The sequence below is a fragment of the Callithrix jacchus genome, chromosome 15 (assembly GCF_049354715.1).
Source record: "Callithrix jacchus isolate 240 chromosome 15, calJac240_pri, whole genome shotgun sequence".
Classification (NCBI taxonomy): Eukaryota; Metazoa; Chordata; class Mammalia; order Primates; family Cebidae; genus Callithrix; species Callithrix jacchus.
The window spans coordinates 45,607,540-45,635,354 of record NC_133516.1 but is presented as its reverse complement, the minus strand read 5'-3'; the positions used below and the strand labels follow the sequence as shown (position 1 = coordinate 45,635,354).

The 27,815-nt window shown below is 38.9% G+C and overlaps 2 protein-coding genes across 5 annotated transcripts in view; one reads left to right on the top strand and one right to left on the bottom strand.

The window, feature by feature from the left end:
• Positions 1-703, bottom strand: part of LOC118147974 (uncharacterized) — a 41,133-nt gene extending 40,430 nt beyond the window's left edge. The window contains exon 1 of the mRNA XM_035276033.3: positions 25-703. Coding sequence (XP_035131924.1) covers positions 25-631 — 607 coding nt within the window. The 5' untranslated portion in view covers positions 632-703. The remainder of the gene's footprint in view (positions 1-24) is intronic.
• THOC7 (THO complex subunit 7) lies at positions 330-27,478 on the top strand. 4 transcript variants are annotated; one of them, XM_078351399.1, is made up of 9 exons: positions 330-400; positions 4,062-4,235; positions 21,390-21,507; positions 22,578-22,705; positions 22,989-23,075; positions 24,683-24,740; positions 25,950-26,016; positions 26,134-26,203; positions 27,149-27,478. In XM_078351399.1, exons 4-9 carry the CDS (start codon positions 22,597-22,599, stop codon positions 27,214-27,216), a joined length of 459 nt encoding a protein of 152 aa, XP_078207525.1. In that variant the 5' UTR covers positions 330-400; positions 4,062-4,235; positions 21,390-21,507; positions 22,578-22,596; the 3' UTR covers positions 27,217-27,478. The 4 variants fall into 4 exon arrangements, with proteins under 4 accessions (XP_078207525.1, XP_002758565.1, XP_008980212.1 ...); XM_002758519.7 differs by lacking the exon at positions 4,062-4,235; XM_008981964.5 differs by lacking the exon at positions 4,062-4,235 and having other exon boundaries at positions 330-766.
• The last annotated feature ends 337 nt before the right edge of the window (positions 27,479-27,815 follow it).

Below are 27,815 nucleotides of genomic sequence, written 5' to 3'. Positions count from 1 at the left end.
CTGGCGGCGTCCAGGCGAGCTCACCTGGCGGCTGGCGGCGGCCTCCGGGGCGGCCTCTGGGCGTGGGCCGGGCGGGGGCGGCAAGGGGGGCGGCGGGGGCCCGGACTGCAGCCGGGGCCGCCGCCGGCCGCCTAGCCTCGCCCCGACTCGCGCTGGCCGCGGCCGCCCCCGGGGAGTACGGGGAGCGCGGGGAGCGCGGGTCCCGCGGCGGCGGCGGCGGCGGCGGCGGCGGCACGGCGCGGCTCAGGCGTCGGAGCGGGCGGCTGCGGGCGCCGCCGCCTCCTCCTCCATGGCTGTTTACCCGGCTGCATTGTGGGAGTTTGACCTCCGCCGCCGCCAACCGCCGCCTCAGCTTGCGCCGCCGCCGCCGCCGCGCACGCCATGGGAGCCGTGACTGACGGTGAGGCCCCGCTTGCCGCCACCCGCGTCCGCTGCACGGCCCGCTCGGCCTCCCCGGAGACCCCTGGCCTCCCAGGCCTCTGGCCGGGAGCCCCTTGGTCTCCCCGGCTGGTTCGCCCGAGCGCTTCGGCCTTCCCGACCTCTCCCCGGAGCCCCGGGCCTCCCCGGCCGCTTCCCCCGAGTCCTTCTTCCTCTCGTCTGAGTCCAAGCGCATCTCGGAGCCCCTCGACATCCCCCTCCCGCTCTCCCTGAGTCGGCGCCCAGCTGTAGGGTGTGCCGGCAGCGTGGTCGGGAGGCTGGCAACACACGTGGGTGGCCGAGACGTCTAGAAGCGATGCAAGGGCGAGTGGGACCGAAGGGAATCCGGGTTTGTCTAGGGATGCGGTGAGGGCCCAGGGGCCGCGAAGGGTGGGCGGTGGTGCCGGACCTGGGGCTGGGAGCTCGGAAGATTTGTGGAGGGCTGGGAGGGAGTGGCAGCTCCAACGATGGGATGGGAGTTTCAGGACTCATGGACAAGGGTTGTCAGGATACAGAGCGTGACACCTGGAGGGGTCCTGGGGCGTATTGGGAAGGGCTCACAGACAATGGAAGGAATTGCGATGAGGCCTTGAACTGCGAGTGGATTGTGAGTGAGGAGAAGGAGCGAGGAATTATTTATGAAAGGAATAGATCCGAGGGTAATCAGGAAGTGTACCTGGGAGATTTACAGGGAGTAAAGAGGAGCCTGTATAGGGATGAGACCATCTAGGACGATAAAAGGTAGCAGGGTGTGTGTGTGTGTGTGTGTGTGTGTATGTTGGGGAGGGTGATTTGTCAGATGGAATGGATTTAGAGTAGCAAAGGCTGGGTTTGTGGACAGTATAAGGGAGGTGGTCTATGGACTGAGAGCAGAAATAAAGTGACACTTGGGGAAGGGGGAAAGGGCATGTTTAGCAACTGGAGGGAGAACCTACAAGGTATCTGTTTAGGGAGGAGCGAGGTCCTTTGATATCTGTAAAGGGAAGATCTAGGGCTCTTGGGTGTTTTTGAGGAGAAGGTAACCAGTAACTGAAAATGCCTGTGGAGAGGCCACTTCTGAAGAGTTGAAGACTACTTGGGTCTCCACATTAAAGGGCCTGGCCATGGGAAGAACAGTGATAGGCCCAAATATGCAGACTGATAAAGAGTGGTGGAGGTGGGAGGCTTCTAAAGACCCAGGAACTTCATGTGGACTTTCAGCTTTGCTTCATTCCAGTTTCATTTCTTTAGTAGATGTTTATCCTTCTAGGACTAGGCTTTGAGGTTACAACCCAGAACCAACGAGCAAGAGCTTTTCCCTCTCACATTTCAGTCTGGCGGGAAAGAAACATTGCCTAATTAATTTTAAGAGTGACAAATATTACCACAAGGAAGTGCAAGGTTGGGAACTGTAGGAACATGTAACAAAGATTGTTTATCCAATCAATGGAGATGAGAAAGCCTCCCCCAAAAAGTTAATCTCATTTTTGAAGAATAAGTAGATGTTGAACTGGTATTCTGGGTTAGGAGCCACTTGGACAAAGGCCCCAAGATGTTGGAAGAACTCAAGCTGACAGGTATTGCTAGAATTTAGAAAGTTATGAGCCACAGGTTTCTAAGGGCAATGGGAAGCCATTAAAAGTTTTTTAACGTTGGTGTGGGTGGTGATAATCAGATTAGCATTAAAACACATACACATGGCTGGGCACAGTGGCTCAAGTCTGTAATCCCAGCACTTTGGGAGGCCAAGGCAGGTGGATCTCTTGAGCTCAGGAGTTCAGGACCAGCCTGGGCAACATAGTGAGACCCCATGTCTACAAATACAAAAAAAAAAATTGGTCTGGCACAGTGGCACACACCTGTAGTCCCAGGACTTGGGAGGCTGAGGAAAGAGGATCACTTGAGCCTGCCTGGGAGGTCTACGCTGCAGTGAGCCAAGGTCGTGCCAGTGCACTCCAGTCTGGGTGACATAGTGAGACCCTGTCTCAAATCAAGCAAACAAAAACATGCATACACCCTGTCTCTACTGTGTGTAGAATGATGAGAGGAAGAGAAAATGAGGAGCTAAGTTTCCTCCCCACTTACTAACGTTTACGTAGTGCTGTCAGGTAGTGTTCTCATTGTTATCCGCATTTTACAGATGAAACCAAGACATAGGTTAACTTGCCCATGGTCGCACAGATAGTAAGTTATAGAGGGTCAGAGGCAGGGAGTCCACCTGCATAGTTCCTGCCCTTCCCTGTTATATATCCTGTGTCTGCTAGTTCTGCAGTGGCCCTGGTGAGTGACAATAAGGACTCTGACCTAGAAAGAATGCGGAGAAGTGAACAGGTGGGAGGGAAATGCATGTGGTAGAATGTCAGGACTTCAGGTATTGAATGGATGGGGAGAGAGGAGGAGTTTAGGATGATCCCAGGTTTTTGACTTCACTGTGTGCCTGTTAGTGCTACTTTTCTATTTATTGAGAGAGAGATATCCCAAGGAGTGATAGGCTTTGTCACATGGGAGACAGGGATAGAAGATGAGTTCTAAAGTACTGAGTGCAGCCAAGTGCCCCCCCTGCCCCCACGTCCTTAGAGGCCACAGGAGTCTCAATCCTGCCACTCACAGACTGTCTCAATTTCCGTCTCTGAATAGAGATAATAATAAAATCCATGTCAGAGGATTGTTTTGAGGATTAAACACACAAAAGTTGTAAAGGGCTTTGCATTGAGTCCAACACATAAAAGTTAACATTCAGTAAATATTATTAAATGTCAGAGTTGTTACTAATCTGTCTTCCACTTTCCTTTGATGTGGAATGTGCTTTCTCTCTTAATCTGCACAGGTTCCCTTTTCTTGCCTTTTCAGGTGACAGCTCACTTATTCCTCAAGACCCAACTCAAAAATCCCCTCTTCTCTTCCCTGGAAGTAGTCTACCCGCTGCCTATTAGCCATGTTATTTTATGCACAGTTAGTGCTGCTATTGCCCTCAATACGTTATATATATGCCTTATGCTAGAAAACATTTAAGCCAGTTCCCCGTAATGAGAAAATATAAAAATTAAACAGATTAGTAAACAAGACATAAAGAACATTGAGATTAGGAAAAATAAAGCGAATTCAGAAGTGGGGTGATCCTCAACATGCAAGAATATACAGTCTAATACGTTAATTCACCAGAAAGTGACCTATTTCTCCAGTAGGTCGTGCCGAGAGGCAGGACCTGGTCTACTCTGATCTAGTGTTCATGAGAGAAGGCATCATCCTTAGATGCCCAGGAAAAGCAGGGTTTTTTTCTGATTTTAACTAGAGGAAAAGTTTATCATCCAGGTCCTTATGATGAAAGCCAGTGTCATATCCTTAACCTCTTTTCAGCACTGAAGATCATAGAGCTATTTTGTAGCACATCGCTTGCTAGGTAAAAAAACTAAATCACAATTTAGAAAGACTTTCTAAAGCCCATAGAGGCTGAGTGTGGGAGCTCACACCTGTAATCAATCTTAGCACTTTGGGAGCCTAAGGCTGGAGGACCACATGAGCACTGGAGTTTGTGACCAACCAAAGCAACATAGCGAGACCTCATCTCTACTAAAAAAATTTTTTAATTAGCCAGGCGTGTGTGGTGGTGTGCACCTGTAGTCTCAGCTACTCGTCTCTGCTAAAAATTCTGTTTAATTTGCCAGGTGGAGTGGCACATACCTGTAGGTAGCCCCAGCTACTCAGGAAGCTGAGGAGGGAGTATCACTTGAGCCCAGGAGTTTGAGGTTGCAATGAGCCATGTTTACACCACTGCACTCCAGCCTGTCAACAGAGCTAGACCCTGTCTAGAAATAAAACCAATGGACAATGTGGCTTAGGTAGGTAGTGGGTAACTCTGCTAATCTGGCATAATTCAAGGTTTTTTGGTTAAGAATATCTAGACTGTAAAGACAAAGTACAACTTCTTCAGACCATCCTCTATAAACATGGTTTTCGTCAGCTGAAATCAAGCTGAAATGAGTAGTATGTGTGATGAGTCAACAAGTATTTATTGCATACCTTCTAGGCACAATCCAAGGTCCTGGTGACTTTGCAGTAAACTAGACAGAGGAGGGCCCTGGCCCCTGCCTCAGGGAAAGAAGCCATAGTATACAATCAAATAAGTAAATAAGATAATTTCTGAAAAGGAATGTAATTAAGTTCTGAGAATGAACTTGATGGAATGAGAATGGAGAGTAATGGGGGAGGGCAGTGAGACCTGACAAGTTCAACCATATGAAGAGCCCACGAAAGTATTCCAGATACAGACAACAACTAGTGCAAAGGCCTGAGGGAAAAAACAAGCTCTATGCCCTTTAGGAGAAGATAAGGAAAGCCAGTGGGCTGGATCTAGGGACAGGACTGCATCCAGGTGAGCCAAGAAGAGTGTGATGCAAAAGGTAAAAGGGAGCTCAAAAGGAGCATTGCAGGCTTTGGAAAGGACCGAATTGTCCCTTGTGGACATTTAGAAACAATTGGAGGATTGTAAGCAGGAGAGTTAGTGATCCAATTAATCTTTTAGATCATTCTGAGTTGCATTAAAAAATGGATTCTAGAAAGGCAAAAATGAAAACAGAGAGCTCAATGCAAAGTATTCTAGGTAAGAGAAGTATGGGCTTGGATTAGAGCAATGTTATTGTAGAAGATAGAAGTGGATGCTCTTGATACCTCATTCATCCTGGAAAGCTCTTGGAGGAGTACCAGTACCTGTCCATGGAACTTACATGAGGGCCAAAGTCTGTTACAAATCTGAAATGCCTGTATCACTGTCCCTTCATGTAATGCATTCCTCTGGGTCTGCATATCCAATTGGACTGGGAGCCCCAGAAGAAGCAGCCCTTTATTTCCTGCTCTCAGTTTGAGGAACTGCCCTGCCTTAGAGGGAAGGAAAGGTCTACTATATCACTATCTACAGCTACTAGACTGGATATTTTCACCACTGCTGTCATGTTACAGGTGAAAAAGTGGAGATCTTTGGAAGTTAGTAACTTTCAGTCACACAGCTAGTTTGTGACAAAGCATTTTTCTCTCCTTGTTGCCACTCTAGCATTTTGGCTAACTGAAAAACAGTTTGGTTGTTGTCACTATTAATTTAAACTGTGTTAACTGTTTGTATTTTGTATCTGTAAATTTAAAGGGTGTTAAATAATGTTAGTACCCTGATAGAAATCATTTCAGAAGCAGTTCAGAGAACATTAGGTAGATATATTGATATGCCAGAGCGACAGATGAGAGGAATGTGGCTCTGTATTCCGTTTAATAGAGCTTGCTGGTTTTGACAGTAGTTGCTTTTTTTGAACTAGGAAAGTATAATGCATGAATATAGACTTGTTGGAATTTGAAATGATTCAGATAGGTTTTTAATATGCCTATGAATGATATGACAGAATAATGGAGCTGCACAATTACTTTCTAATAATGTAATTGTATATATTTTTCTGTGAATGCAGAGGTGAATAGTAAGTCATCTGTAAAAGGAAGATAATAGTACACTCTTTTTAGAGTTGTTTCAAGGATGAAACATGATAATATATGTAAAGCACTTTGAAGTTGAGTGACCATTTAATTTATTGTGTAAACCAGGACACTTCAGAGTGAAAGGAAACAAATAGGATGTGTGGTCACCAACTAAAATTACAAGTGTTTGCTAAACTAAAAGTGTTTGCTGCTGCTGTTATTCCTATTTCACTTGCTGATCCAGTGTTAATTACACATTTGTGGGCACAGGGTTCATTTGTTTTTGTTTTTTTTTTTCATTAGTGCCATTGGATTTGCCCACTTCGTTTCATCCTCTGTGGCCCCAGCACAGGGATAACTGCTGCAGTTAAACTATTAAATGATGTTTCCTTAGCCAAGATGATTGGTTTTTCAAAGCAAGATTGACATTTCACCTTGACTTTATTACCACTATGAACATTTAGGTGAGGAGAGAGAAGACAAAGGACCTCAACGTGATGTTTTCCTTTTAAAATTTGAAATTTTAATTTTGTTGTAAGTAATTTGCCTTGGCATCAGCAATTTATGTAGACTGGTCTCAAGTATGTTAGGAGAGGTTAATATTTACATGGAGGAATCAAACCATCTTATTTATGATTTCTTCCACCCACCTTTTTATGTGTCTTCTTAATATTGTTGACCTTAAAAATTGTTTTAATGATTCTGAGCTTTTTGAAAGGATGGACCAGGTGTTATTTTATTATACAGAATGTAACACAATGGGCTAATATATGTAATTCATCTTAATAACATGAGCCATGGTGGTCTAATAATAAATCTTACAGAAATCTCCATAAGTATTGTTTTCACATGGCTTTAGTCTCTCTTCTTGTTCATTTAAATAGGTCAAATCAAGCCAGTTTTTTTTTTATTGTTAACACATCATAACTTTATTTAATAACAGAGTAGTATTTTTAATACAGAAAAAAATGAAGTACCTGAGAATGTAAATAAGTTTACCACTCAGTTAACCACTGTTACTACTTCAGAAAAAAAGTAGTACATCTCAGTAAATTCAAGAAGAAATGCACAATATGAAAAATGCAAACCTTCCCCTCTTTACCTTCCATAATAATTCCTCTCCCAGAATGATTTTTAATGCCTATAAAAGGTAAAAGTATCTTCTCTGGAGGCTGACTCCTGCGTTTGAGTTCCATTTCAATTCCTTACTTCCTATGACATTGAATTTTTGGCAAGATGCTTTTTCATTGGTAAAATAGGGATAAGAATATCTATAATACTATTGTGTGAATTAAGTATATTTGTATGTGAAAAGCATCTAAAACAATCCTTAGCATGTTTAAGTGTTATATATCTGTTGGCTAGTACACCAGTGTGTATATATGCTTGAAATTTTTATATAACCATTTACATACTGGTCTGTATTCAACTTTTATATGCCCATAAAAAATTTGTAATGATATAGTAGGTGCATATGTTTATGGGGTACATGAGATATTTTGATACATGCATACAATGCAAAATAATCATAGCATGGTAGATAGGATATCTATCCTCTTCAAGCATTTATAATTTCTTTGTTATAAACATTCTAGTTATGCTTTGTTAGTATAAAATGTACAATAAATTATTGGTGACTCTAGTCATCCTATTTTGCTGTCGAATGCTAGATCCTATTCTATGTAGCGATATTTTTGTACCCATTAAGCATCTCTGCCCCTCGCCTGCTGCCACACACCCCACTACTCTTCCCAGCCTCTGGTAACCAGCTCTGCTGTCTACCCCCATGAGTTCAATTGTTTTAATTTTTAGCTTATTGTGGAGCTCTTTTGAATATAGATGTACCTTATTCTTTTATATCAGCATTTATAGTCTATTAATTTTTTAAACAAATCCTCTGTTGGCATTTAGTCTGTTTTCAGTTTTTTACTCTTCCAAACAGTGTTACAATGGAGATATTTGCATAGATATTTTTGTATACTTGTGGGAATACTTTCTAAAAGATAAGTCAAAAGGTATATGTGTCTTTAATTTTGGTATATCTTGCTATCTTGCCTTAGTATTAGTAGCCAGCTGCTTTTCCCACTATAATCCTGTCTGAAATTGTTATCCCTTCCTGTGGCTTTCAGTTTAACACCTACAGAATTTTTTGCCAAACTGCATTTAGAAAGGAAATGCTAATCCTCACTGGTAGATCACAGGATTACTAGTTCACAGAGGCAGGTGTGATTGCAGCCCTTCCTCAAATGGAGCCACATTTGACCTGTAATTTAGCCTTAGCAGGGAGTTACGTAACAGTGATGCTATTGCCACTGGTTGTCAAGCCTTGACCTGTCTCTAAAGTTGTTTTTTAATCAAGGTTTTGATGGTAAATACAAGGAAAGAACAATTATGAATTTTGAAAGGAATATTAGTCTGGATTTATGAGAAACTGTCTGTTTTATGCTAAAATGAGAGCACAGCTAAAATGGCTGTGTCATCTGACCAGAGGCCTGAAAATCTAGAGTTGCTCTAGCAACTATGAAGGAGTCATTTCTTCCTGCCTTTATGTTTATGAAAAATAGAGTTTTAAAATCTAACTTCTTGAAAGGACTTTTTGAGCCTTATTTAGTGTCTTGAGTAATTTTATATTTCTTCTGGGTATATGTTGGCATATATGTATTACATTTTGCAGGTAAATATTTGCATTTCAGCATCAACATGACATTACTGATTTTAAACTGATTTTGAAAGACAGAGATTTTGTATGTGCAATTATGGTACAACATATAACCAAATCCAGTAGGAAGTCATAAGTTCTAGAATTGTGATAATAGTCTACTTGTAAACCAATCCTGTTTTTATGTCTTCAGTGGTTAACATTTCATTTAGGCATATTGGGTATGACACATTTTGATGAGCAAATATTTATCTCATGTCCCTGCCTCATGGGCAGTATACACTAGACAATATATGGTCGTATTACTTATATGAGAATTTAATTGCTCACTCCTTTTCTTGACTCAGATTCACACTCCTCAGTCTTTCCGGGAGCTATATGGATGGTATTATCCAGCCATAGTCCTTGAAGCCTAAAGCCAGGTGGAAAACCACCACCCTCACAGCAGGTGTCAAGTATTTTGGTTTAGAAACTCTTTCCAGATGATGTTGATCCTCATAGTAAAGAAAGTAATTATGACAACTAAGGAGTGATGTTGATAACATCAATAAAATAACAAAAATAAAATCTGCTAAGCCATGTTTACCGTCTTTATAGGATAGACCAAAGCCCACCAGAATTACTAATGTAGGCATTCAAATTGCTTACAGAGGGTTTCAAGCATGATAATTTGTGAAGTCAATGTGTATAGAAAACAAAACATGTTTTCAGTGTGTTCAGTATGGAGCTAATTGATAAGGTGTCATTAAAAATAATAATGCTCATGCCATTTGTGTAGGAGCTATCAGCAGCAGGCCATCTTTAAATTTAAAAAGAACAAAGGCTGTTCTCAAACTAAGAGCTTACTTTTTTATTTTGTTGCTGTTGGAGCTATGCTTTGCACTTTATACGTTATTTCAGTAATTCTTGTCCACAGAGTTTCTAGGCAGCAACTGTTTATGCACAGTTTAATCTAGAAACACGATGGTCTTCCCAGTAAGTTTGAGACAGAAGCAAATTTGTAAGGAATTTATACATACGAACTAGGCAAAACTTCGTATGTATAAATGCGTAATATGTATCTACATAGATATGTCTATAGATAAATCTTCAACATTTACTCTGACTTTTATAGGATGATACAAGTTGTGCATTTTATTTATCGATTTAGTCAGGCTCATGTAATTGATTCATGCTCTGTTTGATCTTGGTTAGCAGTTTTGCAAACCCACCAGATTTGTAAACCAAAAGTAACTGAGACAAGTCTTAATCAATTTAGAAGTTTATTTTGCCAAGGTTAAAGATATGCCCATGACACAGCCTCAGGAGGTCCTGAGAACATGCCAAAGGCGGTTTGAGTTACAGCTGATTTTATACATTTTAGAGGGACAGAAGTTACAGGCAGACAAAATGACCATTGGTTCAGTACAGAAAGACAGGACACTCAAAGGTAGGGGATGGGGAGGACTTCCAGTTCACAGATAGAGTTAATTTTCTGATTGGCAATTGATTGAGTTATGTTATTATCTAAAGACCTGCAATCAATAGAAAGGAATTTCTCGGTTAAAATAAGGGGTTGTGGAGGCCAAGGTTCTTATACAGATGAAACATCCAGAGAGCAGGCTTCACGGAGAATAGATGGTAAATATTTCTTACCAGATTTTAAAAGGTGGCAGACTCTAGTTTATCTCTCCTGGATCAGGAAAAGGCCTAGAAAGGGAAAGGGATTCTCCACAGAATGTAGGTTTCCCCCACAAGAGAACTTTGCAGGGCCATTTTAAAATTCATAAAAGAAATATATTTTGCAGTAAAATACTTCAATTTCTTTCAATGTCTGCTGTCTGTCATGTGTTGTATCTTATTGGTACAAAGAGTCTGTTTGGTCAGTCTTAAGATTTCTTTTTTAATATTCATGCTGGTCAATTGTGCCTGAATTCTAGAAGGAAAGTATAATGAGGTATTCTGACCCTACCCCCATTCCCATCATGGCCTGAACTAGTTTTTCAGGTTTACTTTGGAAGGCCCTTGGCCTATTGAATGAGGGTAAGGGGGGCCCATTCAATTGGCTATAGGGCTAAGAATTTTATTTTTGATTTACAGTTTCTTCATTAAAGTGTTAGAAATGTTGTCCAATAATATAAAATACAAGTTATGTCAGAGTTTTTTTTTTTTTTTTTTGAGACAGAGTCTCACTCTATTGCCCAGGATGGAGTACAGTGGCATGATCTTGGCTCACTGTAGCCTCCACCTCCTGGGTTCAAGCAGTTCTCCTGCCTCAGCCTCCTGAGTCACTGGGATTACAGGCACACAACTCCATACCTGGCCGATTTTTGTATTTTTAGTGGAAACAGGGTTTTGTCTTGTTGGCCAGGCTGGTCTCAACTCCTGATCTCAAGTGATCTGCTCACTCACCTCTGCCTCCCAGAGTGCTGGGATTATAGGTGTGAGCCACTGTGCCTGACCTTTGTTTATTCTTCTTGATACAGCTTTTTGAAGACACAGCACTTTTGGATTATAATTGCTTGCAAAAAAGCTGTCATAAAAGGTATTAAAACCAAAACAATTAACTGTGGACAACATGACTTAAGAGCTCATTATAATAATGATGCATTTGACAAGGAAATTTGGTTATTTCTCAACCAAAATTATGACTGATAGCATTTATACCAATATATACCAGATTTATAGGAACTTTTTTTTTTTAATCACAGAGTGGGTGGGAAGCCTGATTTTAGGGGCTTTCCTAGAATTCTTTTTAGCAGTCCTTTTTCCAGTGTCCTGGTTGTTTGCACAAATGGCAGTGAATTTTTGGAAACTGCTGTTTTAGGGGTTGCTTATTTGGGGCAAAACCGAGGACAAGCCTAAATGTCATTCTAGATTGTTGGTTGTCATGGAGCTGAAATACTTTGGGAATGGCTTTTGAAAAGGTAATTTGCAGTCTTTTGGGTTTTGCCTGACCCATTAAGTAGATCAGATGGCACTTGTTGGGTACATGATAGAATTCTCAGGAAACTACCATTCTGCCTCTTTCATCCATGTGGGGCTCCCTAGATAACACCAACATGTGTATTAGTTGGTACAGTATCCTGGGGTCATAAGTTACCAGTAAGGCCAGGCACAGTGGCTCATGCCTATAATCCCAGCATTTAGGAGGCCAAGGCAGGTAGATCACCTGAGGTCAGGAGTTTAAGACCAGCCTAGCCAACCTGGTGAAACCCTGTCTCTGCTAAAAATACAAAAAAATTAGCCAGGCGTGGTGGCATGCACCTGTAATCCCAGCTAGTCAGGAGGCTGAAGCAGGAAAATTGCTTGAAACCGGGAGGTAGAGCTTGCAGTGAGCAAAAATAGTGCCATTGCCCTCCAGTCTGGGCAACAAGAGCAAAACTTCATCTAAAAAAATATAAAGAAATTAATTTTGAAAAGTAAGTTACCAGTAAGACCCTGAATTCTTCAGAAAACTTGTCACGTTCTTCTCTAGGTTTAGGAAAATCTTAAACTGTGGCCCTGAAGTCCATTTTTGTCCAGGGGAGTGCAAGTCACTTGAGGATTATCTTCTGATTTTTCAGATGATTCTCTCATAAGGAAACTGTTTAACAGTTTTTTTCAGGGTATAAAGGCAATTCAGACAAAGTTAGCAGACTGGATATTTAGGAGTAGATTTTAATATTTAGGCAAAGTAAGTGGGGGCAGAGGGGGCGCAGTAGGAGCCAAATCAGTTTTTACCATCCTTAGTAAGGGAGTATCTTGCATTTCCAACTTTTCATTAATTAGCTCTTTACAGTGAATCTTTTTTGTTGTTGCGTTGTTTTGTTTTGAGACCAAGTCTTGCTCTGTTGCCCAGGCTGGAGTGTAATGGTGCAATCTTGGCTCGCTGCAACCTCTGCCTTCCAGATTCAAGCGATTCTCCCTCCTCAGCCTTTCAAGTAGCTGGGATTACAGGCATACGCCACAATGCCCAGCTAATTTTTGTATTTTTAGTAGAGACGGGGTTTCGCCAGGTTGGCCAGGCTGGTCTCTAACTCCTGACCTCAGGTGATCCACCCACCTCGGCCTCCCAAAGTGCTGGGATTACAGACATGAGCCTCCGCACCAGGCCATTACAGTGAATCTTTTTAAAACATGATTTTAGAGCACTGTTGTCTCTGAGGCTTCTGAGTGCCGATAAGAAGTCTGTTCTCTCTGCCTAATTTGGGATGCTTGAGGTTTAAGTGCACTTCTTAGATGAATAGTCTTTTTCATCTAGTACATTCCATGTAATGGCATTATAATTCTGAATTATCTTTTGTAAGATTTTGCCATTTGTAAATATTTGTAGCTTTCAGAACCAGAAACCTTATACACAAAAAGTCAGATTGGCCAGAAGGCAGGGTACTTAGATCTTTAGAAATTAAGGATTTTATGTTGGATATTGGGTCTTTCAAACCCAAAGTGGCTTTGGATTTGAGATCACCTTGACAAACTTAGCCAATGACTTTTCGATTTCTGTCTTTTTTGTCTGACTCAGTCAGATGCCTGAGGCCTCACTCATCTAAACATGTAAGAAAAAAAAAACACACATACCTATCAATTCCAAAAGCCAGAGTTCATGCCCTTCTCCACCCCTTGGTAATAACAACTTACTGCACTGCTGTCGGTTACCTTTACTACTGCAGCCCTGTATGTTAGCCACAAAGACTGTAACCCACATTTCCCTCTGGCCATATGCTGATGTCAATGGGATGCAACCCATATTTCTGTCCAGCCACATTCTTCATTGTTTGACTCAAGCCTTTTATAGCATCATGCATGAGATATCACCAGAGTGGAGGCCAAAAAAATATAGCCCTTAACAGTGACTTGTCAGCCACTATGAACCCAAAAGTCATGTGCCCTGCCACAGCACAAACTAACCCTAAGTACCCAAAGTCAAATGCTTTCTCACAGCACAAACTAACCTTGATACACCCAAAGCCAAAGATATCAAGGAGCTTAAATGCTTAAGAGAGCAAAGCTCAGATCTGAGAGGGACTTAACAACCCTCAGGGCTTCGTGAAGGAGGCAATGCTCCTCACCCCCTAAAAAAGAAGGTTTGCATCACCTTTTCCTGTGTTCCTCAAGGAGTCTCAGGTCATCAGCTGTCTCCGGGCCCTTTTGTTTACATCTGTCAAAAGACAAAATTACAACAAGTTTAGTTTAAAGATCTCAGTTGTCTTTATGATTGTAGACTTGGGCAACACTTCATTTCATGAAATAGAATATGTGGCCCAGCCGCAAAGATCTTTAGAATGCCTTTAGGGTCTTTTTTTCATTGTCTTGATTAGTAACAACTGGTTTCCTTCTACACATACTCATCTATTTAGTAAACAGTTGCTTGGCTGCACCCTTAGTATTCTCTAACACACTTTTTCATTCTTTGTGTGGCCAGGAAGCAAATTTTCTGATTTTTTTTTTCTGTTTCTCTTTTTATTATAAATAATCTTTAAGTCATTTCTTCCCTTTTACATCTGACTGTACATAGTTAAAAGGCACACAGCAGCCTGAATGCTTTGCTACTTAGATATTTTTTCTGCTACATATTCTAGTTCATTGCTCTTAAGTTCTGCATTACATAAAGTCCTAAGACACATAACACAGTTCAGCCAAGTTCTTTGCAACTGTAAAACAGCAATGGCCTTTACTACAGTTTCTGATAGCATGTTTCCCATTTCCATCTGAGGTCTCATCAAAATGGCCTTTATCATTCATATTTCTACCAACATTGTAATCACACCCACTTAAGGAATCCTTAAGAAGATTTAAGCTTTCCCTATTTTGAAGTCTTCTGAGCCCTGGCCAAATTGCCTTCAATACTCCATTCACAGCCATATAGGCTATGCCCACCATTCGCTTCAAAACTCTTCCAGTTTCTACCCCTTACCCAGGTCCAAAGCCACTTCTGCATTTTCAGGTATTTGTTATAGCAACAGCCATACTGCCAGTACAATTTTCCATCTTACTCTGTTTTCCTCTGCTGTAACAGAATACCAGAGAATGGGTAATTTTTAAACAATAGAAGTTTGTCTCCTGATTCTAGAGGGTGGAAAATTCAACATCAAAGGGCCAAATATGGTGAGGGCTTTCTTACTGTGTCATAACATGGCAAAAGGTATTACGTGGCAAAGGAGAGTGTGAGATGGAGAAAGGAAATGGAGCTGAACTCACCCTTTTATCAGAAGCTCGCTCCAAGATGACAAACCTGTTTCTACAATAGCTGCATAAAAGCCCTAATGACCTAATCACCTCTTCAGAGTTCCCCATCTTAATTATCTGCACGATGGCAATTAAATTTCCTTTTTTATATATTTATTTTAAACTGACAGTATATATGTATAGTATATATACATTGTGGAATGGTTAGCTAATTAACAAATGCATTACCTCACAGAGTTATCATTTTTGTGGTGAGAGCATATAACATTCACTGTTTTACATTTTCCAAGAATACACTATATTGTCATTAACTATAGTCACCTTGCTGTACAATTAGATATCTTGAAATTTATTCCTCCTAATTCTAAGTATGTATCTTTTGACCAACATTTCCCCAACTCCCTTCTCCCTAGCCACCCCAGCCTTTGATAACCACCATTATATTCTCTACTTTTGTGAGACCAATTTCTTTAGATTCCATATATGAGTGTGATTCTGCATTATTGGTTTCTCTGTGCCTGGCTTATTTCACTTAAATGTTCTCCAGGTTCATCCATGTCGTTGAAATGACAGGTTGTCTTCCTTTTTATAATTGAATAGTATTTCATTGTGTATGTGTGTGTGTGTGTGTGTATACACACATATCCACATTTTTTTTATTCATTCATCTGTTGGTAAACACCTAAGTTGATTCCATACCTTGGCTATTGTGAATAAGGCTGCTATAAATGTTGAAGTACAGATACCTCTTTGACATACTGATTTTATTTCCTTTGGACACATAACCAATAGTGGGATTGCTGGATCATATGGTAGTTCTATTTTTAATTTAAAAAATTATCGAAGCCCAGCATAGTGGCTTATGTCTGTAGTCCCAGCCCTTTGAGAGGCCAAGGTAGGCAGATCATCTGAGGTCAGGAGTTCAAGACTAGCCTGATCAACATGGTGAAACTTCATCTCAACTGAAAATACAAAATTAGCTGGACATGGTGGCACATGCCTGGATTCCCAGCTTTTCAGAAGGCTGAGGCAGGAGAATTGCTTGAACCCAGGAAACGGAGGTTGCAGTAAACTGAGATCGTGCCACTGTACTCCAGCTTGGACAAAAGAGTGAGAAAAAATATAAACATAAATATATATATATATATATATATATATATTGTTTTTTGGCGCAGAGGCTCATGCCTGTAATTCCAGCACTTGGGAGGGTGAGGCATGCGGATTGATGCAAATTCAGAAGTTTGAGACCAGCCTGGGCAGCATGGTGAAACTGTAGTTTCAGCTACTTGGGAGGCTGAGGTGGGAGGATGGCTTGAACCCAGTAGCTAGAGGTTGCAGTGAGCTGAGATAATGCCACTGCACTCCAGCCTCGGTGACAGAGCCTGACCCTGTCTCAAAAAAAAAAAAAAAATTAGAGTCTGGCTCTGCCACCCAGGCTGGAATGTAGTGGCGCAATCATAGTTCACTGCTGCATCCTCAAACTTCTGGGTTCAAGCAGTCCTCCCAAGCAGCTGGAACTACAGGTCCACACCACCAAGCCTGACTTTTTTTTTTTTTTTTTAAGACATAGTGTTACCATGTTACCATGTTACCCAGGCTGGTCTCGAATTATTGGCCTCAATCAATTATCAGTCCCCTCATCTCAGCCTCCTGAGTTGCTGGGATCGTATAAATGAGCCACTGTGCCTGGCTCATATTTTTTTCCATTTCGTAAAATTTTAATTTTATTATTTCCTTTTTTTTTTTGAGACGGAGTTTCGTTCTTGTTACCCAGACTGGAGTGCAATGGCGCTATCTGGGCTCACCACAACCTCCGCCTCCTGGGTTCAAGCAATTCTCCTGCCTCAGCCTCCTGAGTAGCTGAGATTACAGGCATGCACCACCGTGCCCAGCTAGTTTTTTTTTGTATTTTTAGTAGAGACGGGGTTTCACCTTGTTGACCAGGATGGTCTCGATCTCTTGACCTCGTGATCCACCCACCTCGGCCTCCCAAAGTGCTGGGATTACAGGCGTGAGCCACCACGCCCGGCCAATTTTATTATTTTCAATAGCTTTTGAGGTACAGGTGATTTTTGGTTATATGGATAAATTCTATCAGTGGTGAATTCTGAAATTTTAGTGCACCTATCACCCATGTAGTATACTACATGAGTAGTATATTTATACCCAACGTACCTAGTGTAGTTTTTTTCCCCTCACCCCTTTCCCAACCTCCACCTTCTGAATCTTCAAAGTCTATTATGTCACTTTGTATAACTTTGTGTCCTCATAGTTTAGCTCCCATTTATAATGTGAGAACATATGGTAGTTGATTTTCCATTCCTGAGTTACTTCACTTAGAATAATGACCTCCAGCTCCATCCAGGTTGCTGCAACAGACACTATTTCATTCCTTTTTTTTTTTTTTTGAGACTGAATCTTGCTCTGTTGCCCAGGCTGGAGTGCAGTAGCTTGGTCTAGACTTACTACAACCTCCACCTACCGTACCGAGTTCAAGCAGTTCTCCTGCCTCAGCCTCCCCAGTAGCTAGGATTACAGGCACATGCTACCACACCCAGCTAATTTTTGTATTTTTGGTAGAGACGGGGTTTTGCCATGTTGGCCAGGCTGCTTTCGAACTCCTGACCTCAGGTGATCCACCCGCCTCAGACTCCCAAAGTGCTGGATTATAGGCATGAGCCACCACGCCCAATTATTTCATTCCTTTTTATGTCTGAGTAGTATTCCATGATGTATAGATACTACATTTTCTTCATTCACTCATTGATGTGTGGACACTTAGGTTGTGAATTCTCCAGCTTATATTTTCGGTTTTTTGAGGACTCTCCATCGTTTTCCCATTAATAGCTGTACTAGTTTACATTCTCACCAATGGTATATAAGAGTTCTGCTTTCTTCACATCCTCACTAACACTTATTATTGTTTACCTTTTTGCTAGTAGCCTCTCTCAGTGGAGTGAGGCAGTATCACTGTGGTTTTGATTTGCATTTCCCTGATTAGTAATGCTGAGAATTTTTTCGTATACCTGTTGGCCATTTGTATGTCTTCTTTTGAGAAGTGTCTGTTCAGGTCATTTTAATGGCAGTTAAATATTGACATGAGTTTTGGAGGGGATATTCAAACCATAGCATCAAACTTTAATCTCTTAGATCTGTTAATATATTTCCTCTCAGTCAGGGCACTCACTCCCCAGTTTGCCTCAGATGTTGTTTGCCTATTACATGAATCCATTTACATTTGAAATCCCCAGTTGTCAATATAGTTGGAGGTCTAGGCATATAGGAAGAAAATGGTATTTTCTTGGAGACTTGAGAGGAGGAACACAGATAAGACTAGCAAAGGAACTGTTGAATAGCACCAGTGCCACCAGATTCACCCACTAGATGCTTCCTTTTAATAAAGTTAAAATGCTTGTAGTAAGAAAATTCTATTAATATTTATTTTCTGCATTTTAATCTCTTCAAGGACTGTTTTTTTGTTTTGTTTTGTTTTGTTTCATTTTTGAGATGGAATCTTGCTCTGTCGCCCAGGCTGGAGTGCAATGGCACGATCTCTGCTCACCGCACCATCCGCCTCCTGGGTTCAAGCAATTCTCCTGTCTCAGCCCCCCGTGTAGCCAGGATTACAGGCATTTGCCACCATGCCCAACTAATTTTTTTGTATTTTTAGTATAGACGGGGTTTCACCATGTTGGCCAGGCTGGTCTCGAACTCCTGGCCTCGTGATCTGCCTGCCTTGGTTGGACTCGCAAAGTGCTGGGATCAGGCATAAGCCCCTGCGCCCATCCAGGACTGTTTTATTTGTCTCAATCTCTTCATATAATATTGTTGGTGATTAAAAAACTGAAAGCATTAGTTTGTATTTTTATAATGTAAAAGTAAAACACTTGATGAATATGTAGCTTGAGCAGTCTGCCAAAGCCATGACTCTGAGAACCAAACCCAATTCTAAAAATGCTTATTTGATGTTATCTCAGAATATATTTTAAAACTGGAGCCATCTGCCTTCCAAAGTTTATCTCCACTGCACCTGTGCTCAAAAATACTTCTGCCTACACACAGGAACTATTGTTTAAAGATTTTGCTGTTATTTCAATATGCAGGCTCTCTAGGAATTATTCACACTTTAAAATTTATTTTTTAAAAATAATGAGGCTGGGCACAGTGGCTCACGCCTGTAATCCCAGCACTTTGGGAGTCCAAGGCAGGCAGATCATGAGGTCAGGAGATGGAGACCATCCTGGCCAACATGGTGAAGATACATCTTTACTAAGATACAAAAAATTAGCCAGACCTGGTGGTGCGTGCCTGTAGTCCCAGCTACTTGGGAAGCAGAGGCAGGGGAATCACTTGAATACAGAAGGCGGAGACTGCAGTGAGCCGAGGTCACGCCACTGCACTCCAGCCTGGCGACAGAGTGAGACTCCATCTCCAAAAATAATAATACAGTATTTTATAAAATAACGAATGCATACTGTAAAAAAAAAAGAGAGAGAAATCCCCAAGTTCTACTAAGACATGCAGGCAAATTATATCTTTTCCCACCTCTATCTGTAGTCCGTTTTATTAGAAATAAACACTATTACAAGTTTCTTGAGGATCCATCCAAGGATAGTCTCTGAATACACACATGCACATGCACACACTCCTTTTTTCGCACATATGGCAACATATTGTATATGCTTCTCTGCGCCTGTTTTGTTTTCATTTTACCTAACATCTAAGGAGAGTTTTCTGGTATCAGTATATATATCTGCACTATTTTTTTTGGCTCATACTATTATATTATGTGAATGTTTTATCATTTAACCAGTTTCTTATTGATGAATAGGTTTTCAATCTTTCTACTACAAACAGGACCACTAAGAACCCCTTTATTTCTGTCTTTGTGCATGGGTGAAAATATAGGAAAATTTCTAGAATTGGAATTAAGGGTCAGGAAGATATGTGCGTTTTTAATTTTGTTACTGTTCAGTGGCCCTACAAAGAATTACCAGTTTATATTTTACCAGTATATAAAAGTACAGTTTTCTGGCTGGGCACGGTAGCTCACACTTGTAATCCCAGCACTTGGGGAGGCTGAGGTGGGCAGATTGCAAGGTCAGGAGTTCAAGACCAGCCTGGCCAATATGGTAAAACCCCATCTCTACTAAAAATACAAAACTTAGTTGGGCATGGTGTCAGGCGCCTGTAGTTCCAGCTACTGGGGAGGCTGAGGCCGGAGAATTGCTTGAACCCAAGAGGTAGTAGTAGCAGTGAGCTGAGATCGTGCCACTGCACTCTACCCTGAGCCACTCTACCCTGGGCGACAGAGTAAGACTGTTTTAAAAAAAAAAAGTGCAGTTTTCTAACACCTTTCCCAACAGTTTTATCAGATGTTTTGATTTTTGCTTATCTATTAGGTGAAAAATTATATTTTACTGTGGTTTTAATTTGCCTTGCTCTTGTTATGATCCAGGATTATTTCGTCTGGGTAAGAACACTAGCTCAGGACTGCCAGGCAGATAGATTGGGACCTCACTTGTTGGTCATCATTGTCATCTACACTGCTTTTTTTTTTTTCTTTTCCTTGGGGCAAAAGTATTGTTTAAAAAAAATTCTCATGGGGAAAGAAACCTTACAGATAACTAAATATATATGTAATACATACATATGTATATAATATGTATATATATAATACATGTATATAATATGTATGTATTATATATAATATGCATTATATTATACATATTTATATTTGTATAAATAATATATTATATAAATAATGTATTATATAGTAAATAATATATGTTATATATAAAATAATATAAATATTTGTAAATTATAATATAAATATATAATATGTTTATATATTTATAATATATGATATATATAGTATTTGTTTTGGAAACAGCATCTTGCTTTGTTGCCTATAGGCGCTGGAGTGCAGTGGTGAGATCATGCCTCACTGCAGCCTTGATCTCCTAGGCTCAAGTGATCCTCCTTCCTCAACCTCCCAAGTTACTGGGCCTAATAGGCACGTGCCACCACATCCAGCTGATTTTTGTTTTTTGTAGAGTCAGAGTCTTACTGTGTTGCTAAGGCTGGTCTGGAACTCCTTGGCTCAAGTGATACTCCTACCTCAGCCTCCCAAACTGTTGAGGTTACAGGCATGAGCCACCACACCCAGCCTTAAATTATATGTTTATTTAACAAATTCATTCCTTTTTCCCTGACCTATTCTTTTTTCCTAGTTTGCCACTACATCTTTTAAATATTTCTTGTCTATTCATTTTATCAGTGCCTTTCACTGGCCAGAGACATAAATATTTGGATTTCTGTCTGTCTGGGCAAATTGTTTCACAAAAGTTTTCTAAGAATTATTGGCTTATTTCCTTGATTGTATCTGAAAATTATTTCCACTCAACAACCCAGTAGACTGCCAACTCTGTAAGGATGTCTTTTCACTGCTATTATTTCAGCCCCTAGAACAGTACCTGACACACGGTAGTCATGCAATAACGTTTTTTTCCATTACTATATAAATATTTTTATTATATGCAATATAAAACATGCATAACATAAAATTTACCATTTTAGCTAGCCATTTTTAAGTGTACAGTTCAGTGGCATTAAATACATTTGCATTTCAATAATTTTCTTTTGAATAAACAATTGAACAGTGATATTGGTTATTTGTATTTGAAAGTTACCAAGAGCCAGATGGTAGCATTGCTCTTCTTTCCTGCAGACGAAGTCATACGGAAGCGTCTCCTCATTGATGGAGATGGTGCTGGAGATGATCGGAGAATTAATCTGCTAGTGAAGAGTTTCATTAAATGGTGCAACTCTGGGTCCCAGGAAGAAGGGTATTTTATTTCACTGTTGTTTCTATACCCATGTCCTAATGTGATTTTAGACCATACATTAAGGTCCTGTGAATAGATCAAATTTTTATTCACCTTAAATGTCCAGTGGAGTCAACTCTTAATTAAGAGTAGATTTTCTTGGCCTTTTCTTTTCTTCAGAGGCCTCCCATATGTTTAATAAACATAGAGAAGGCAGATTGGTAAGGAGAAATGAAGATTAAATTCAGACCCATTAGGATATAAGTGTTTAATAAGTATATGTATGTAGTAAGTTGGCACAAAAGTAATCATGGTTTTTGCCAATATCTTTAAGTTTTGCACCAACTTGATACATACACACACACACACACAAAATCTTTTTTTTTTTTGACGCAGAGTCTCATTCTATTGCTGAGGCTGGAGTGCCATTGTGCAGTCTCAGCTCACTGCAACCTCTGCCTCTCAGGTTCAAGCAGTACAAGTGCCTCAGCCTCCCGAGTTGCTGGGATTATAGGCATGCACCACCATGCCTGACTAATTTTTGTATTTTTAGTAGAGATGGGATTTCACCATGTTGGCCAGGCTGATGTTGAACTCCTGGCTTCAAGTAATCTGCCCACCTTGACTTCCTAAAATGCCAGAATTACAGGCATGAGCTACCATGCCCAACTGTATGTATGTATTTGTGTGTGTGTGTGTGTGTGTGTATATATATATATATATATATATATATATATATATAGTAAACTTTGCTTTTCACATAAATAATTTTATAGAGTAAATTCTGGAGACAGAATTGTGAAGATAAAAAATTCATAATGTATTTTAAACAAAATGCAAATAATTATTTGAATAAAGCATACACTGATAAGAACAACAGTCTCATCTTTGCATGTGTAACTAGTTTATAAATTCAGGTGTGCTACATTTGATAAAAAGAAAACTTAAGGAACAGATATTCTGAATTATTTTAAATAAGCAAATGACTCTCAAAGAACTTATTTAATTAGCAAATATTTGCCTGCATTATAATAGTTCAGTTTTGTCAGTCTACAAACATCTTTATTTTGGTTTTCTCTCTTTCTCATTAGATATAGCCAGTACCAGCGTATGCTGAGCACACTGTCTCAATGTGAATTTTCAATGGGCAAAACTTTACTAGTATATGATATGAATCTCAGAGAAATGGAAAATTATGAAAAAATTTACAAGGAAATAGGTAAAGAATATTAATGTTTCTATCTGTAATTTTATTTTGTATGGTATAAAGGAAACAATATCTGCTAACAATTTTCTTTGGTTGGTGGTAAAAGAATAATAATTACAGTATTAATAGAAAGAATACAGCAAATGTTAGCTACAAAAATATGCATTCTAATATATGGTACTTTAATACTAGTGTCTATTTTGTTAGCAATAGAATTTAATTTATAAATGCATTTTAAAATTGAACATGGATTATTGATATTGTTACAACTAAGTTTTAAAACCTTCTTATATAGAATGTAGCATTGCTGGAGCACATGAAAAAATTGCTGAGTGCAAAAAGCAAATTCTTCAAGCAAAACGAATACGAAAAAATCGCCAAGGTAAGAGTTTTGAGGGATTTAATATGCAAATACTTTATTACTGACTACTATTTTCATGCAATTTTTAATGTTGTGAGGAAAAATCTTCAGCAGCCTGAATCAACCTGGATTTTTAAAAATTATCCAAATTTAATTCTTTAAAACTATGTTATTCTTTAAAATAGAGAAAGAAGTCTGTGTTGAAAAAAATGTTTTTGCTGGATTACACTGATTATCCAAGTATTTCTTTTCTGTTTTTCTCCTTTTGTTTTTTTCTTTTCCCAGTATTTCTTAAGCATTAAATTTTTACCATCTTGGAGCTTTTTGCCTAAATAATGTAATAGTTAATCAGCAGAGGCAATTTACATAAATACACTAGATATATGATTTGGGTTTTTTTGTTTGTTTGCTTAATAGAGCTACTTTCCAAAAAATGAATGAAAAAGAATTTAAACTCTGTGAGTTTTCATTAACTATGAAGCAAGCAAATATTTATAGACTATCTAGAATATCTAATAAGAAAGTTAAAGTTGAGTTTTGTTATAATCTCTTGTTAAGTTAGAGTATGTTCTTATGTAGTTCCTAAATGCTGTTTCCAGATAATTTTTAATGTTAGAGGCACTACTCCTATAATATAAATTGAAGAAAAGCAAAAATAAAAATCATAATTTATAATCACAACTGTTACACTGATAGGAAAAACTAGAAGAAAATAGAAAATGTTAGTGGTTATTTTGAAGTGGTGGGTTTTTATGGCTTAGGTTTTCTCTGGTTTTGTTTTGTTTTATTTTACACAGGACATGTATTCTTTTGTAATTCAAAAAAATTGTATTTAAAAAAATCATACTTTTATTGAATTAATAGCATCAGTTCTAAAACAATGAATTGTACTTTTTAATTAACTAGTTAAGATGAAGATTAATTTCCTCTTTTTAAAAGTTTATTTTTTCAGTCTAAAATGTGTGTGGTGAAGTTTTAGTGCCCTATTTACAGTAAGATATACCAACTTAGTATCAGTTCTAAAGTCATTTAAAAATATTTTGCAGTGTTTTTGTTAGTTAATGAGACTTTTAAGTAAATCTTGTCATTCATCACTTCAGAAGAAAGGTTAACAGGAGTTACATGACTTATCTTGGAGGTCTCAGTGGAGCAGAAAGTAGAACTTGAATTTTAAGTTATTTGTAAGTTTCTGAAATCTTAACTTTTAGAATGAGTGAGAAGTGTAATTTGCTGTTGACTAACATCTCAAATTAATGGATGGATATATTCACTGATTTTCTTCTTTTTTTTTTTGGACAACTAGTGAGTAAGATCCTTCTCAGAATCAGTCTATTTGATAATCAGTAATAACTTAAGTTCACTTATTTTTATGCTGACCTCTTATGTTCTGTCCAGAACATATAAATGGAAAAAAAGTGCTGAAGTTTAGGGAGCTAAAATCCCTGTTTAGAACACTTTTGATGTTATGTGTCATTATAGTTATAACTCAGTCAACTAGAACTGGCAATACTCATCTTTCAATGATTTCATTTCTTGATGTACTAGGGAAGTGGTTAGGAGAGGCTTGTGATATTACACATTTTGTTTTGATAAGCCCTTAGTTTGATAAACATTTTTATGTCTTTCAGAATATGATGCTTTGGCAAAAGTGATCCAGCATCATCCAGACAGGCATGAGACATTAAAGTAAGTGTAGAGCTTTACTTTGAAAGGAACTAACCTTTATACATAAATGCTGATACACTACCCTAGGCATTTCATTTTTGCAGAAATAAATATGTTTCAAAAGGAGGGTTCAGGTCTTCGATATTATATTTCCCAATACTTCTCTGTTAGATTTTATTTTCCTCTGACCTTACCACCTATATGTCTAAAATAAATGCATGTAATATGGACAAATAGAGTGGACAAATAAAATGTGGTCTTCATATATTAAAATATTAAATATCAGTTAAAAAGAATAAACTAGGCCGGGCGCGGTGGCTCACGCCTGTGATACCAGCATTTTGGGAGGCTGAGGCGGGGGAATCATGAGGTCGAGAAATCGAGACCATCCTGGTCAACATGGTGAAACCCCGTCTCTACTAAAAATACAAAAAAATTAGCTGGGCACAGTGGCGCGTGCCTGTAATCCCAGCTACTTGGGAGGCTGAGATGGGAGAATTGCCTGAACCCAAGAGGCGGAGGTTGCGGTGAGCTGAGATCACGCCATTGCACTCCAGCCTGGGTAACAAGAGCGAAACTCCGTCTCAAAAAAAAAAAAAAGAATAAACTAGTTTTGTACTGTTCAAACACACTCCTCAAAACATAATCAGTGAAAAAACATAATAAATTTAAAATTATTATTAAATTTCTGAAACACATATAGAATAATAACAATTTATAAAAGTTAGAACCCCCTTTCAAATATTATATACCAATACTGTATATTATTCAGTGATACAGGTATATGTGTAAAAATGGATTAGAATGATATAGTGGTTGCCTGAGTGGGAGGTAGAGGAGATAAAAAGGCCCAGGATAGAGGACTAGGGGTAAGGTTCAAAGGGTATTTCAAGTTAATTGGCAATGTTTTATTTCTTTTACAAAAAAAAGACCCTTGAAGTTAAGCTCTACAATATGTATCATTTCTTGGGTCTTGTTATTCTATTATCTGTATTTTTCTGTACTTTAAAAATTTATCAGAAAGTGTAATTTTAATTAAAGTAAGTCCATATTTAAAAGTTAAGAAGAAATCATTTTTAAAAGTCTCACCATAATGGAGTGTTATAACTCCTTATAAGTTTTTTTTTCAATTTTATTTTAAAAATTCTATCTAGTAACTAATAAGTTAGTTATTAATTGTAAATTTTTTGCCCCATTCAGCAAAATGTAACACTGTTTTATTATTTCCAGGGAACTAGAAGCTCTGGGAAAAGAATTAGAGCATCTTTCACATATTAAAGAAAGTGTCGAAGATAAGGTATTTGCATAGATATTTAGCCTTTGTGATTTATCTGTCTATCTATAAATAGATCATCATATATATCTATATATATATAGATCATCATTTGTATAAATTTTTTTCTTGTTAACACAGCTGGAATTGAGACGGAAACAGTTTCATGTTCTTCTTAGTACCATCCATGAACTTCAGCAAACATTGGAAAGTAAGTAGAAATAGTCTCAAAATAAATGTTTATGAAGATTTTTTAAATGAGTCAGGGATGTTCCTTTTGAAATATGTATCTTGGAGAGAGAATATGCCTTCAATTTCTTAACAGTATAGCTGGATGACATTAGAAGATACTCATGTTCAACTTTCTTGAATATGTATAGAAAAGTCTTAATTTGTACTAATACAGGATTTAAAGATATATCTAGTGGTTTAAATTAAGAAAAATTGAAGGATGATAGATTTGGAGTTTTTCTTGGTTCACTGTAGTAGATTACTATAAGGTAACAACTCAGGACCCAGGCAGGCAATAATAAGCAATCAGTACCTAAGAATATTTGCATACCCACTGAGTGCTGGGTGCTTTAGGGAACTGGAGACTTGCTCTTTATATCCCTGTAGACAGCTGGAAATTCTATGTTACCTGACCTTCTGATTGTTTTTCAAGAACAGCCTAAGACCCATTTTTTTTTTTTTTTTTTTTTTAAGGCAATCGTGCTCTGTCATCCAGGCTGGAGTACAGTGGTGCAGTCTTGGCTCACTGCAATCCCAACCTCGCGGGTTCAAGTGATTCTCATGCCTCAGCCTCCCGAGTAGCTGGAATTATAGGCACATGCCATCATAGCCAGCTAATTTTTGTTTTTTTAGTAGAGATGGGGTTTTACCATGTTGGCCAGGCTGGTCTCAACCTCCTGACTTCAGGTCATCCACCTGCCTTGGCCTCCCAAAGTGCTGGGATTACAGGCTTGAGCCACCACACCTGCCTAGATTTTTTTTTTAAGTGAAATCTATCACATAAATTTTACAGTTTGATTCAATTAGTAGCCATCTTTGCTTTAATTGTATTGGTTAATAAAGGATAAACATGTTTTCATATGTTCATTAAATATAAAATGTAGGCAAACTCGACTAAGCTTTTATGTTTCCTTCTCAATTACAGATGATGAAAAACTCTCAGAGGTAGAAGAAGCTCAGGACGCAAGCATGGAAACAGATCCTAAGCCATAGATAGGCTAATTGCCCACCATTCCCAGGAATATTGAAATAGCTGCATGAACATAATGTGTTTAAAATGTGGTGTGCTCTTGAGATATTTAAAGTTTTGGCAGTACCATATGCTGTTTTGAAATATGAATGTACATTTCATTCATATTTCCTTACACAAAGGAAAATGACTTTAGTATAGATTTTTTTATTAAAAGGCATTTTTTATTCTTAAAAGGTAGGAAGCAACATCGAAATATGCTTAATAAAATGCTTTTAAGCTGGATATGTTTGTGCTCGTTAATATTCTAGGTAGTTTTTAACTGGTTACATTGATTGGTTTACAAAATAAGTTGAAGATTGTTAGAAGTTGGCATTTCTAGGATGTACATGGGAAAATGGGCCAATTTCTAGAAATAATCACACTTCTGAAAACAGAGTCTATGAAGAGGCTTTAGGAGGGCCATGAACCTGTGAAATTACATGCAAAATGTTTGTGGCATATGCTTATTATGGGGAAAGGTTTCATGCTGTTAAAAGTCACTGGCATGAGAGGTAATTATAAGATGCAAAGTAAAATAATATGCCTTGCTTTCTATATCTCTCTTCTTAATATGTGAATA

Excerpts from the sequence above, each read along its gene's own strand:
- THOC7 (XM_002758519.7), top strand. Across the intron at positions 23,076-24,682 it reads AATACGAAAAAATCGCCAAG|AATATGATGCTTTGGCAAAA; the intron begins GTAAGAGTTTTG and ends TATGTCTTTCAG. Across the intron at positions 26,017-26,133 it reads AAGAAAGTGTCGAAGATAAG|CTGGAATTGAGACGGAAACA; the intron begins GTATTTGCATAG and ends TTGTTAACACAG.